Source organism: Giraffa tippelskirchi, chromosome 2, assembly GCF_054371585.1.
Source record: "Giraffa tippelskirchi isolate mGirTip1 chromosome 2, T2T-mGirTip1v1.2.pri, whole genome shotgun sequence".
Lineage (NCBI taxonomy): Eukaryota > Metazoa > Chordata > Mammalia > Artiodactyla > Giraffidae > Giraffa > Giraffa tippelskirchi.
In genome coordinates this window covers 224,671,526-224,686,550 of record NC_137276.1, presented here as the reverse complement: position 1 = coordinate 224,686,550, position 15,025 = coordinate 224,671,526, and the positions used below count along the sequence as shown (strand labels likewise).

At 42.6% G+C, this 15,025-nt stretch overlaps 1 protein-coding gene across 12 annotated transcripts in view; it reads left to right on the top strand.

The window, feature by feature from the left end:
• Positions 1–15,025, top strand: part of TIAM1 (TIAM Rac1 associated GEF 1) — a 665,813-nt gene that overhangs the window by 445,196 nt on the left and 205,592 nt on the right. For 10 of the 12 annotated variants that reach the window (XM_081558051.1, XM_081558062.1, XM_081558048.1 and 7 more), the window contains one exon: positions 5,501–5,604. In XM_081558051.1, the coding sequence (XP_081414177.1) occupies positions 5,501–5,604 (104 nt within the window). Of the gene's footprint in view, positions 1–5,500; positions 5,605–10,121; positions 10,716–11,220; positions 11,222–15,025 lie in introns of those variants that run through there. The other 2 variants (XM_081558120.1, XM_081558110.1) reach the window with 2 other exon arrangements.

Genomic DNA, 15,025 nt, shown 5'->3' with positions numbered 1-15,025 from the left:
CTGTCTTCGCTACATTATCAAATGTTCCTTTCTTTTCCCCCAGATCTGCATTGCCACATCTGCTGTGCATCACACTCCACACATGGGTGGGGCTGTTTCTGGGACTCTCTGTTCTGTTAGCCTGTCTTCTTGCTAATTCTGCACTGGTTTCTATTACTGTTAACTTTAAATACATTCTGATATCTGGTAGGGAAAGTATCCCAGTCTAGCTCCCCCCACCTCCCCCCAAACTGTCTTTGGTATTACTGGCCTTTTGCTCTTTCATAGCAAAGTTTGTTCCAGAAATAACGCTGCCAGTGTGGTCTGTCTGAATTCAGATTCCTTGCTATTTGTTGAGATTTATATTATAGCCTCATATGTGGCCTGTTTGCCTACATTGCTAATCCTTGGAAAAAACATACATTCTCAAACACTTGTGAATAGGGTTTAAAATACACTCACGGATCAAGCTTAATAATTCTTGGTGTTTACCTCTTCTGTAGTCTGAGTAAATCTGTTTTGTCTGGCATTTAAAGAGCATTCTTTACATTTGCCTAATTTTCTACCCCGATACTTTCAGTCTTCTCTGTCTTTTTGTTTAGTCTATTTCTTACATGTAGCATGTAGGTGAGGCTTTGTGTGACATTGTTTTGGTTTTTATCTAAACATGAAGTGTAATACTGAGTTTAGTCTACATCACATTTATTTAGAAGATCCATGTATCTTGGCTCATTTCTCCCATCATATTTTGCTGTCTTCATCTTGTTTATTCTTCCTGCCCTTTCTAGTCCTCTTTTGGGTTGAATTTCTAAATTCCACTTTCCCCTTTCAACTTATACAATCTAATTCTGTTCTATTCAGTGGTTGCCCTTAATTTTTTTTTTTTGCCCTTAAAATTTTAACATGGTTTCTAACAAAATAAGACCAAATTCTTTTTACTTCTCCTGAAGCATAAAAGGATCACGAAATGATTTAAACACAATCACCCACCATTGCTTTGGTTTCATGTTGTAGTTTTGGAACAAATGCCTTTTTGGGTGTGTGTGAAGCGTGGTGACTTGCCTGTTTGTATTGTTGTTGTTGTTCAGCCACTCAGTCATGTCCAGCCCTTTGTGACCTGTGGACAGCAGCATGCCCGGCGTCCCTGTCCTTCAGCATCTCCCAGAGCTTGGCCTGCGTGAATATCAGCTCCTATTCATCGTTTTACCTTGTATACCAGATTATGCGTGTGTGTGTGTGTGTGTGTGTGTGTGTGTGTGTGTGTTCATATTTTCCCACCCAAAATACATCCTTTAGAGAATTTTTTTTCAAAGTTCTGTATTAGTAAGCTTTCTCACTCTTTATCAAATGTTTCTTATTATAAATTTTCCTTCTTGAATACTATTTTGACCTGAAATTATGTCAGTTTTATGTTGACAGTTTGAGAATTTGAAGATGTCTACGCTTTAGTGAGGTTGTGCTTTCAAATAGGCCTTTCAAACCTCTTTCTTCAGCTTTTATTCTTATCCACTGAGTGCTTCATTTCGGTGTTTATAGCTCTCATTTCTAAAAATTTTACAAATTTGCCTAATCTTTTTTGAAAGCTTCTCTTTTGTTGCTCCTTTTTCTTTCTTTCTTTTCTTTCTTGAAGCATACTCATTTGACAGTCTGATGATTACGGTGTTATTCCTAGGAAATCTTCTTCCGCTTGAGGTGGCTGCTGCTTCTCCATCATGGGGAGCTGGTTCTCCTTGTGTTGTATAATGATGGATTGTGGTTCTTGTTGGACCAAGCTTATGCCTGACCTTTAATATGAAGCCATCATTAAGGGTGATTCCCTCCAGAACAGACTTGTTTTTTGCCTTCTGCCAGATACCCTTGGAATACAAATTTAGAACAACTTTAAGGCAGTTTTTCGTCTTGAGTATCACGTACTGAATGTTTGTGTTCTGCCAGAATTCCTACATTGAAGTCCTAACCCCCAGTGGGAGGGTTATTAGGAGTTGGGGGCCATTGGGAAGTAATTAGGTTTAGATGAAGTTACTGGCTGGGGCTCCCATAATGAGATTAGTGTCCTTATAAGAAGAGTAGGAGAGACCAGGGCTCACCCCTCTCACCTTGCACACACAAGGAGAGGTCGTGTGGGTACCAGGGAGGTGGCAGCCATCTGCCAGCTAGGGGAAGGGCCTCACCATGGAAGGAATCCATTGGCACCTTGATCTTTGACTTCCAGTCCCCAGAACTGAGACAAATAATTGTCTGTTGTTTAAGCCACCAAATCTGCAGTCTTAGTTACACCAGCCTGAGTAGACAGAGACATTGGAGCCTCCAGAATGGAGGACATAGTGTAAATTTGAATCTCAAGCACCCACGAGGCCAGCCTGTGGTTCTCATTTCCAAGAAGAAACCCCTCTTTCTCTCTCCCCGCTCTTGTATCCCAGAGTATAAGGCAGAGTTAGATCAGCTTCTTTTCCTTTCTTTTTTCTCTTTCACATGTGAGTACTTTTTTAATTTTTTATTTATTTTTAATTTTTGTTGGAATATAGTTGCTTTGCAATGTTGTGTTAGTTTCTACCGTATAGCACACTGAAGCAGCCATACATAAACATGTTAACATATCCCCTTCCTTGTGTATTTCCTTCCCATTCAGGTCAGAACAGTGCATTAAGTAGAGTTTCCTGTGCTATACAGTATGTTCTCTTTAGTTGTACCTATTTTATACATTTGTAGTTTGCTGTTCAGTCGCTCAGTCATGTCTGACTCTCTGCCACCCCATGGACATGCCAGGCTCCCCTGTCCTTCACTGTCTCCCGGAGTTCTCAAACTCATGTCCATCGAGTTGGTGATGCCATCCAACCATCTCATCCTCTGTCGTCCCCTTCTCCTCCTGCCCTCAATCTTTCCCAGCATCAGGGTCTTTTCCAGTGAGTTGGCTCTTCACATCAGCTGGCCAAAGTATTGGAGCTTCAGCATCAGTCCTTCCAATGGAGTACACAGTACTTAAAAAAAAAAAAAAGTCTTTTTCTGTCTTTTTAGGGTGACAGTATAGCCCTTCAAGAGAACCCTATGAATATGGGAGATGTGGTTCTAACTCCCCGACTTGTACTGACCCAGCCAGCACCTGTTTTCTGTCTTATGACTTAAGTTAAAACCAATGGCCCCAGCGCTGTGTTCCCAGGTGGTACTGATTCTGCTGTTGGGCTACGTTTGGGTGTCTTTTTGGTTGTGACAGTGACTGGGGAATGCTGAAGGTGTTCTGTGCCCAGGCCCAGGGAGGTTAGTGCCCTGTGTACCTGCCATGCAAAGAGTTGGACACGACTGAGCGACTGAACTGAACTGTACCTGCCATGTGTCCAGTTTTCTTCCCAGACGTCCCTTCCTGACACCAACAGGGTCCCACTCCCTTTAGGAAAACACTGTGCTGGAATATGGAGTTTGGAGGTAGATGATGAATTATCTAGCCCTGCCATGGCTGTGGGAGTGGCCCACTGCTCCGGCTTCTTTTGTCTTCATTTTGGACTCTAGGATTTCTTAGAGCTCAGCTTTACATTTAAAAAGGATTCAGGGGGCCTTCACTGGTGGTTCAGTAGTTAACACTCCCTGCTTCCACTGCAGGGAGCACAGGTTCGATCCCTGGTTGGGGAACTGCCCATGTACTGTGCAGTGTGATCAAAAAATAATAATAATAAAAATTAAATTAAAAGGATTCTGTTCTGTTTTACTCAGCATTTGTCAGTGTTTCTGTAGAATTAGGGTGAAGGGGTTGCTTCTTTTTCAGGATACCTGGCCCGTGTTAGCAATGAAAATCCTTTCATTCATTTTCCCACTGTTTTGTGAGCATCCTCTAGACCCTAGGCATTATGATGTGCAGTGGAAATGTGCAGGGTCACAGCATCTGGCCGTACAGAATGAGGGTTGCCATTGTGCAGACTGCAGCATGAAGGTGACCTTGTGTGTCTTATAGCCTGGCTGTCAGCTTACTGCTGAGGGAGCCATGGTTCCTGCCATTTCAGAGCTTAACGCTGTTCAAATCTTCCCCTTCTCTCTACCCTCAGCATCTAGGTCATTGCCCCCACTTCCAGTATTCAATCACTGTGTTTTTTCCCCCTCTGGCAGTGACGGTGTGACATAGTTGATGTCCACCAAGTTAACTGAACTTCTTTCTTTGGCAGCTTCCACTATATTATTGAGTGATGGTAGTTTAGTCACTAAGTCATGTCCAATTCTTGAGATCCAGTGGACTGTATCCCCCTGGCTCCTCTGTCCATGGGATTTATAGTGAGATAGTAATGATGATCAGAATGTGATGCCAGGCACAGGCTTATGCCAGTGATGGTGTCACTGGAGTGTGGTAGCCTCTTTTCAGACTGGCCCTTTCATCCCAGGAGTCAGAAACTGGCTCCTTCTCGCCATGTTTCTTCTCTTCTTCCCTTCTCTTGTATCTGGTTACAGTATGGTGCTGTAGTCCCTGACCTAGTGGCTGGAATATTCTAATAGTCTTCAAACCCATTTCTTATCAGACTAGCTAGAGGTTTGTAAATATCCGAGAGACTTGTTGCTCCTAGTCTGGTCCATGGACCTGCAGTGTTGATTGGTATCATGGAGTATGTAAGACATGCAGAATCATAGTTAGGACCCTATTCTGTTTTGAATCTGCATAACAGAAATCCTCAGGCAGCTCAGATGCTCTTTAAATTTGAGAAGCCTCCCAGAGGAAAGTGATCTTAATGTTCTCTTCCCCAGTGCAGGGCTTACCATAGCCAACCATTGTAGTCAACGGGACATAAACATTCAGTTCAGTTCACTTCAGTCGCTCAGTTGTGTCTGACTCTTCGCGACCCCTTGGACTGCAGCACGCCAGGCCTCCCTGTTCATCACCAACTCCAAGGGTTTACTCAAACTCATGTCCACTGAGTTGGTGATGCCATCCAACCATCTCATCCTCTGTCGTCCCCTTCTCCTCCCGCCTTCAATCTTTCCCAGCATCAGAGTCTTTTCCAGTGAGTCAGTTCTTCGCATCGGGTGGCCAAAGTATTGGAGTTTCAGCGTCAGCATCAGTCCTTCCAATGAATATTCAGGGATGATAAACATTCAGTCCATAGCAAATATTGTGTATTATAAAATATATACTATAAATAATAGAAACGTATTATAAAGTAATAATAATAGTGGTAATGATAAAGACAGCTAAACTAACATGTATTGAACCAAGGTCATGGTGCCCATACTTGGGGGGTTTAACAATATATGGACACATCATAAGCTTGAGGCTATCCAGCTGGCTTGGTACCAGAGCAGGTGATGCGGGAGATGCGCGTTCCATCCCTGGGTCCAGAAGATCCCATGAAGCAGCAAATGGCAACCTGCTCCCATATTCTTGCCTGAGAAACCCCATGGACAGAGGAGCCTGGTGAGCTGCAGTCCATGCGGTTGCAAAGAGTTGGACACGACTGAGCACACATGAGCTTGATGCCATGCTCCCTTGCCCTTGTGGCAGTGACCGTATGCGCTGACCCGTGTGTTTTCTGATTTCATCTTGCAGGCCACAGCCTCTGCAGTGAGCAGGGCAGCAGTGCTGAGGCTGCTCCGGAGGAGGTTGAAGGGCCAGACTTGGAATCCTCAGATGATACTGATCACAGCAGCAAGGTGAGAGATTTCCATTTTCACATCCCATGTCTCGAACCTCCAAAGACTCACAGCCGACACGTCACCTCTGCAGCTGTGTGTGGAGGGAAGGCCCCTCCACGGGACGAAAGTGTTTTTACTTCTGAGAGGTCACTAAATAGGATATGGCATCCTAATGATAGCCATGAGAATAAACCCACATGTGGCAGTATAAGGCAGAGCTCACTCTTAATGAATTAAAGTCTGTGTCCATCCTGCTTCCTTCTTATGCCCTCCCTTTCTGTATGAGGAAAAGGTATCCAAAATGAGTATAACTGGGTCAGTTATACTTTACTGCTATTCATGGTTTCTATAAGGAACTGCATTTGCATGATCTCTGTTTAGCTCTTATGAAGGGCAAACATCTTTTACATTAAAGGGAAAGAGACCGTTGATTTGTCCATCCAAATACAGTGTGCTCAGCTGGGTTGAGCACTGTGACAAAGTTCTTATTCTGACTCTTGGGTGCGACTATGAATTTGTTTTCCATAGTTCATCATGCTTTGTTTCCACTTCCTAAAAAGTTCCATGTGTCAATAACCTCTTTTCCTCACAGCATAACAATTTAAAACCTCTATTACCTGTAGCCGAAAGTCGCCTCTGCAACAAAGACAAGTGTGTGTGATTATTCCGTGTTTATTCATCTTTTTTTTGAGAGTGTTGTTGACATATTTATGTTGGTTCCCTTGCTTATCTAATATCGCTTGATGTTTACCAGTCATTTAACCTGAACAAATCATATAACTTTAAATTATACCTTTGTTTTCTCATCTACAATATCACGGTGCTTCTTGCCCTTGTCCAGTGATAGGATGATGCAGTGGGTCAAAAAATATAACTGATACTTTTAATGCAATTAGACTTCAAACATGAATGATTGTTTCAAAAACCTGCATTTCTATGTGCATATGTTTGTGTCTCTTTTTGTCTTCATATATCTTTGTAGGACTTTCTTTTTTTCTAGTTTATTTTTAAATTGAAGGATAATTGCTTTACAGAATTTTCTTGTTTTCTGTCGAACCTCAACATGAATCAGCCATAGGTATACATATGTGCCCATAGGTATACATAAGTCCCACATCCTTATGTAGGACTGTCTTGAGTTCCTGTGTTTGACTCTCTTCAGTATCTGTTTTACCTGTATGTTTCTCTTTTGTCATCATAGGATCATCATTCTCGGTGTCTAAGTTGAACACTGTAAATTTTAGTATTTAAAAGTAATTGTAACATTTATAAATTTAATATTTATAGACTGAAAGGCTTTATGTTGCCAGTTATTAATTTAGAAGTCAGTAAATGGAAATATATATTTAATTTAAAGCCAAAAACACAGACAAAGGCTTGTTTAAAGTTCCTTTTTATTTATGTGGCCTTTTACCTACTTTCTTGAGGAGGTGGGGGAGGGTGATGGCCTTTGAGAGAAATAGATATTTCCATGCGAGATAAGATATTTTGAAGGCTCTTTATTCAATCAATCTGTTATTAAGCTAAAAATGTTATTTTCAGTCTCTGATTTGGGAATACAGTTATTTTTCCTGTATCTGAGACATTCATTTTTGAATACTTTTTAACTTGGATCACTTTCACCTCACTCCAATAGCCCAGTGTTCCCCTCCCTTTGTGGATTTTAAGAGATTGTTTCCGTTTAAACATAGTGAGTCACGGAGTCCTTAGCAGGGTCCTCCACAATATTAGGTTCTGGGTGCAGGGAGGGAGGAAGAGGCCTCAGGGTTTTGTTGCCCCAGCCCAGGTGCCTCTCTGATTTCATGGCTCTTTCTCCTGAGAACAAGGCCCTGAAACGTGCCTGGAATAGACAGGGTCAAATATAGGAGCAGGAGATGCTATTCCTGGAGTTCACTGTAAAAATCCATAGTCGGCTCTCATAAAAGAGAATTTCTTCAAAGTTATTGACAAGTTTGGGTGATGATCTGAGTATTTTTAAAGATCATACAGTGGCCTCACTGACACTATAGGTTAGGATCATAGTCCCTTTTTTCCAGGTTGGATGTAGGAAGCCCCATGATTCTGTACTTGAAAATACTACTTCCTAGTGTTGAATTGATTTCAGATTTTATTTTTATTTGAACAGTTTTGCTATTAGTAATAAATGAGAGCTAATCTATGGGGTCGCAAAGAGTCGGACACAACTGAGTGGCTAACACACAATGCTTATGTGTGTTAGTTGTTCGGTTATGTCTGATTCTTTGTGACCCTATGGACTGTAGCCCGCCAGGCTCCTCTGTCCATGGGATTCTCCAGGCAAGAATACTGGAGTGGATTGCCATTCCCTTCTCCAGGGGATCTTTTCAACCCAGGAATCGAATCCAGGTTTCCTGCATTGTGGGCAGATTCTCTACTGTCTAGAGTATCTTGTATATATTGGGTGTTATTCTATATTAACCAATCTCATCCTCAAAACATACCTGAGAAAGAGATACTGTTATTCCCCCTATTTTATAGATGATGATATTGGAACAGAGAGGTTAAGCAACTTACTGAAGGTCACACAGCTCTGAGATGCAAAACACAGCTCTATGTTGTTTACCGCTTTGCTAAAATGACCTTCTGGCCAGATGGTTATGATCTGGTAGTAAATACCAGGTTTCAAAAAATGAAGGAAGTAGTTAATGACTGAAGTAATTAATTAATAAGCCAGTTTAGATACAGTTGAACCTTGAACAATACAGGGTTGAATTGGGAGAGTCTGTTTATAGGTGGATATTTTTCCAGTGGAGAAGGCAATGGTAACCCATTCCAGTACTCTTCCCTGGAAAATCCCATGGATGGAGGAGCCTGGTAGGCTGCAGTCCATGGGGTCGAGAGGAGTCCGACCCGACTGAGCGACTTCACTTTCACTTTTCACTTTCATGCATTGGAGAAGGAAATGGCAATCCACTCCAGTGTTCTTGCCTGGAGAATCCCAGGGATGGTGGAGCCTGGTGGGCTGCCGTCTATGGGGTCGCACAGAGTCGGACACGACTGAAGCAACTTAGCAGCATTTTTCCAGTAGTCCATAGTACTACCAGTCTGGATTTGATCTACAGATGCAGAACCATGGATGTGGAGGAAAAATGTGGATACATAAGAACTGTGTTTATGGGGGTGATGGGAAATGTAAGTTATATGTAGATTTTTGACTTCGAAGATGTTTGGCACCTCTAACCCCTCAGCTGTTCAAGAGTCAACTAAACTCATTAGCCACTTAAGTATTTTTCTAATGCTTATAAAGCTTTGTGAGTATCTTTTGTCATGATTTAAAGTAACAGCAAGTGTATATTTTAAGTTTCTTGATTAAGGTTAAATATTCTTTTAATATAGCTCCTATATCATTGTGTGATTTTTCTTGAGAAAAAAGCAAACATTCATTTTTAAGTTGTTGTTGCTCAGTTGTGTCTGACTCTTTGCGACCCCATGGACTGCAGCACGCCAGACTTCCCTCCCTTTCACTGTCTCCCGGAGCTTACTGAAACCCATGTCCATTGAGTCGGTGATGCCATCCAATCATCTCATCCTCTGTCATCCCCTTCTCCTCCTGCCTTCAATCTTTCCCAGCATCAGGGTCTTTCCAGTGAGTCAGTTCTTCACATCAGGTGGCCAAAGTATTGGAGCTTCAGCATCATCCTTCCAATGGATATTCAGAACTGATTTCCTTTAGGATTGACTGGTTTGATCTCCTTGCAGTCCCAAAGACTCTCAAGTCTTCTCCAACACCACAGTTCAAAAGCATCAAAATTTAAGTTGTAAGCTGTGTAAAAGTAGAAGGACAATTTCACCTTAATTTGAATGCTCCAGACTACGTGTAGAATATAAAAGTAAAGAGAAACAAACAAATGAACAAATGAAATGAAACAAGTAATCATTTTTTAAAAATTCTGGCCTGAATGAAGGCTGTTGATTTTTGTTTAATATTTTTGCTGCTCTGCCTAAGTGAATTGTCTTAATGAAACAGTGGGCAGGATAAGGAGAATGCATGTTGGAGTTTTGTTTTTGCAAAGTTGATCACAGTTCTTGCTATATGTGGTCTTTTGGGGTTGAGCAAATAGATAATAGTGAGTTTTGTTGCTGAGCGGTGGAGACAGGGGAATGTCACATCCATGGGGAGGGGGTGAGACTTTCACTCCTCAGGGGCAGCCTGATGGCCTCTCTCTTTGTAAGCCGCCTGCTTTCTCTTGTGACTGTGGGTGACAACCTCAAAGGACCTCCTCACCACCGCCTCTGCCCCCCACTTGTTTCCCTGCTTCTAATCAAAAACTCTTCTCCCTGGAAATGAATGCTAATTAGCTCCGGGCAGTCCCATCCTGCATTCCAGACCCCTGGCAGCTGCGATTTTGTTTTCTATGTAGCGATGTATGAGAGTCATTCATTTTCAGAGCATTTCCAATGGGAAAGCCTTCTTTTATCTTTTTAACTCACATTGTGATTGTCTTGGAAATGTTTGCTTTTGTAACAAAGCATTCAGGGAAAATGTAAAAACATCAAATTTTTTTTTTCAATAAATTGGGTTTTTAGTGCTTGCTCCCGACTTGACTCTTCGAGGGGTGTCTTCGAAGTTGTTTGAACTGGGCGGGTTTAGTATTCCTGTGCAGTGCAGGCTGCTGGCCAATCAGCTGATTTCAGTCCGCAGAGTAGAGATGCTCACACGCCAGAGAGGCTGCTTTTTTTTTTTTGCATTGTTTTCTTGCCTCTTGGCTCTCCATTTCTGGAACTTCTGCTGTTTAGCCAGGTGAAATCAAAGCTTTCTCATCCATTGGGTAGCCTTTGCCACCCCCCCAGAGGGCACTGCTGGGTGCGCGAGCTGCTGTTGGGGTCACGCTGCTGCTATCCTCTCTGTAAAAGATGCAGCTGTAGGTAGGTCCTCATGGCAGAGCCGGCATGGGCTGTCTGGATGGAGGATGTTTGCTCGGGAGCCCAAAGGCACTCGGTGCTCTCTAAGTATTTTAAGAAACTTCTGTCTCTGTGCTGAATGTGTCAGGAGGTAGAATTATCATGAGAATACATTCCTGATGATGTCTGCATTGTGGAAAATAAAGCGCAAGCCCAGGATTGAAAACAATGGCAAGTCCAGCGATTCTGTTTACCGGACGCTTCATCTGGTGAGCACTGTTTGAATTCTGTCCTTCTTGCCAGCCTTTGTTTATCTTACGACTTTCTAGCTGGTCTGTTTCCCAGTTCAAATGATGGTGATACGCTTGTCCCATGTCCACATCCTTCATCCTTCTGCCCTTTAGATCCCTTTGTTGAGAGAGAATCATATATTTTAGCATGGGGGTGGGGCATCAGTAGTTGATGTGAAGTCAAGTTTGCCTGGAATCTTTACATGTGTCTGATTTTTCATTTTTAAATGATAGAAAGATGGATTGTTATTATTCATAATTATTGAATTGTTCCCTCTTTCTTTTGGATGTTGAGAGTTTGAAGATGTTTGTGGTATATGTGTGATGTCTCCCTATCCCCCCACTTGCCTCCCATAAGTTAGCCTAAGTATTCAGCAAGCGTTTCTGGAAGATGGATGTTCAGTTTGTCTCCTATAAAATTTTAAGTGATTTTGACTATTTCTGCTTACTTGAGAAGGAGGTGGATTTATTAGTGTTGGCTCAGGGTATGTGTTAATGATTTAACATCAACTGACCTATATTGTGTATGCCAATTCCTATGGTAATTTTTGCCTCTTTTCTAAATATAATTTATATTGGAATATTGTTGCTTTACAGTGTTATGTTAGTTCTGCTGTATGGCAAAGTGAACCAGTTTTATACACACACATACACACACACACACACACACACACATACACCCTCTTTTTTAGATTTCCTTCCATTTAGGTCAAGACAGCACAGAGTAGTTTCCTGTGTTATACAGTAGGTTCTTATTAGTTATCTATTTTATGCATAATAGTGTATATATGCCAATCCCAGTCTCCCAATTTATCCCACCCTTCCTTACCTCTTTAATAAATATTTTTGGTGGGTTAATGGGGAGGAATAACTTAAAATCAAATCAAGCATTGTAATAGTTTACTATTAATATCAGAGTCTATTGACTGTTAGATTCTGTGTCATGTACTGAAATTTGAACTTGGACAGTGAGTACACCTGCTTTACTCAAACAAGCCTTCACCTTCTTGAATTTTTCTTCTTCAAAGTTTGTTCAAAAGGAGACCAAAGAGGTAACAGAGAACTCGAGGGACTCTCATTGGATATGATGGTCTCTGAAATTACGGAGTATGTTGCTTTGGTGTTTGTTTCTCACAAAAGCTTAAATAAAGGCTATAAGATTTTAGGCCACCCTGGCCCCTTTTAAACCTGTGGGGAGTGTTAAATCAGGTGGACTCAAAGGACAGTTTTAGAACTCTGAACTCATCCTGAGCTAGAAATTGCCTTCGGTGGTTGCATAACAGGAAGAGCTTTAACAGCTGGGTAGCCTGAGTTGACAGTGTGCACTTAAAAGCCTACCCCCTCTTTTTGTACTTTCTTTTCATCTCCCACGGGAAGAAAGCGATATTATAAACACTGCACTTGAGGCAGACCTCAGGAAAGTAGCCCATTTCTTCCTGCCATTGTCCTGTTCATCTTCATACCTTGGGTGAATAATTCTTCGTCCTGACGGTGGCAATGGCTCTGCCACCCTTTAACAGGTTTAAACGGGCAGCTTGGAAATGCCCATAAGTTCTTTCCGTTTCCAAGGTGACTGATGGCAGTCCTCAAGCAGGGGAGAGAGGTTTGGATTCAGAGAAACCGTGTCTGTCTTCTCCTTTCCAGCAATCCTTTTACTACTTGTACCAGTTCTAGGAAACTTGGATTTCAGGAGTGTGTTCAGGACCTCTCATGGCAGCTCTCTTTCTGGGCTATAGTGCTTGATGTATAAATGATCAGGATGCCACGTAACACTTAGCGATGGAGCGGGGAAAGCACTGCATTCAACTCCTGCCTCCTGTGTCCTGGCTGAGCTGCCTTTTGGAGAAGGTCCTATCAGAGTTTGATGCAAACTCTGTCCCCCACAGTATGGGGACAGGGAGACTTAAGAACTGGGCCACACGTGGAAAATCCCTAGATTAGAGGTATTGTAAAGACGACCTGCAATGTGGGAGAACACAGTTCGATTTCTTGGTGGGGAAGATCCGCTGGAGAGGGGATAAGCTACCCACTCCAGTATTCTTGGGCTCCCCTGGTGGCTCAACTGGTAAAGAATCTGCCTGCAGTGTGGGAGACCTGGGTTCGATCCCTGGGTTGGGGAGATCCCCTGGAGAAGGGAAAGGCTACCCATTCCAGTATTCTGGCCTGGAGAATTCCATAGAGTGTAGAGTCCATGGGGTTGCAAAGAGTCAGACACAACTGAGCAACTTTCACTTTCAAAGACAACCTGCATTTCATACTTCCTTCTAAGGCTTTTTTTGGGGGTGGGTACGATTTTAGTAAAACAGAATTCTCAAACTTGATGACATCCTTTGAAATTAATTGTTTCCAAGAAAAAATTTCACTAAGAGCATTATAAATAACACCCCTTGGCAATATCTCACTAGTGCCACCTGGGAAGCCCATATGTACAATATAGCTGGGTTAGTCTATGTGTTCTTATTCAAGTTTTATTTTATTAAATTTATTATTTAGTTAGATAACATGGTATCAACAGTAGAAAGATTATGGCTATGTTGACCCATTTCCAAACCTGAGAGTTTATACCTTGAATCAGGGAACAAGGTTGCCAGTGGAGAAACTGTTTTGCCCCCTGGTCAACTTCAGAGACTCCACTGGATAAATCTGTCTTAGCATAGGAAGAAGGTGTCTTATAAGGAAGGGATACCTAAGGCTCTGAACTCTCAGAAGAGAACTCAAGGAAATTTGGAGGTGTCTCCTGGAATGCTAAAGGTATTTCCTTTCCTATTATAATCCAGGATCTGGCTCAGGAGGAGTGTGTCAGGAGGATGGTGAGGAGCCTGGCTGTTTGAGGTGATGTTGGTAGGAGATGGCCAGGTGTAGAGCACCAAAGCCCTGGCCTATATGACCTGAGCTTCCCTGATGGGCTTGATTAAAACTCAGGGTACCAAGCCTTAGAGGTGGTGGGCTTGTCATAGGCCAAGTCAAGAACTCTACTCACACTCTTTTTTTTTTTTTAATATAAAATAAACAGCAAGAATTTATTGTATAGCACAGGGAACTATGGGATTCCCAGGTGGCTCAGTGGTAAAGAATCTGCCTGCAATGCAGGAGCTGCACAAGATGCAGGTTTGATTACTGGGTCGGGAAGATCCCCTGGAGGAGGAAATGGCAACACACACAGTATTCTTGCCTGGAGAATCCCATGGACAGAGGAGCCTGGCGGGCTACAGTCCATGGGGTTGCAAAGAGTAAGACACAACTGAAGCGACCTAGCATGCATGCGTGCACATATATATGTATAATTAAATCACTTTGCTGTATACCTGAAACAAGCACAATAAATTTCCCTGGTGGCTCAGACAGTAAAGCGTCTGCCTGCAATGCGAGAGACCAGGGTTCGATCCATGGGTCAGGAAGATTCCCCTGGAGAAGCAACCCACTCCAGTACTCTTGCCTGGAAAATTCCATGGGTGGAGGAGCCTGGTAGGCTACAGTCCACGGGATCATGAAGAGTCAGACACGACTGAGCAACTTCACACACAAAAAAGTCAATTATACTTGCGTGAGAAAAAGAAGATTATCACTAGAGTATGGACCATGGGATTGTGAAGGGAGATGGAACTGAAGAGAGACAAGGGTCCAGGTTACAGAAGGTCTAAATGATGAGACTTGTGTATTCTCATGATCTGCTGACAGTGGGTCTGCAGACCTGGGACACAGGGAGCCTGGGGTTTAGTCAGCTCTACTATCAACCAGCAAAACCACAGGCAGGTTCATCACTTCTACTCTTACCTTCTCAGTTCCCATATTGATATGATCAAGCTGACCCATCTCCTAGCAGCAGAGACAGGAATTCAAGCAACCTGGGGCCCCACAGAGCTCAGATGCTGAGCACAAAGTGTGCTGTTGTGCTTTCTGAAAAACAGTCATCACCTGGATGACCCTCCTTGAAACTCACACTCTTAAAAATGGAAACCTCCGAGTATTTATGAAGAAACGGAGGGAATGAAAATCCAGAAACACCGTGTCATGCCTTTCATTATTATAACCAAGTATTGCTGAGAATGGCAAGTCTGCATGGTGTGAATCGGAGGTACCAAGGGAAGTGAGTGTCCTGTTTTTGATGTGTGTCAGAGTCCCCAGGTTATAACTTGGCATGGGGCAGCTTAAGGCCTGGGGCATCCTTGGTATAATTGATGAGGACATTGGATTTTGCATGGCAACTTGTCTAAATGATTAAACTGCAGAAAGGTCTTCCGTGTCTCTGATGGGAATATGTTGATGGATTTACATATCGTGAATAATAA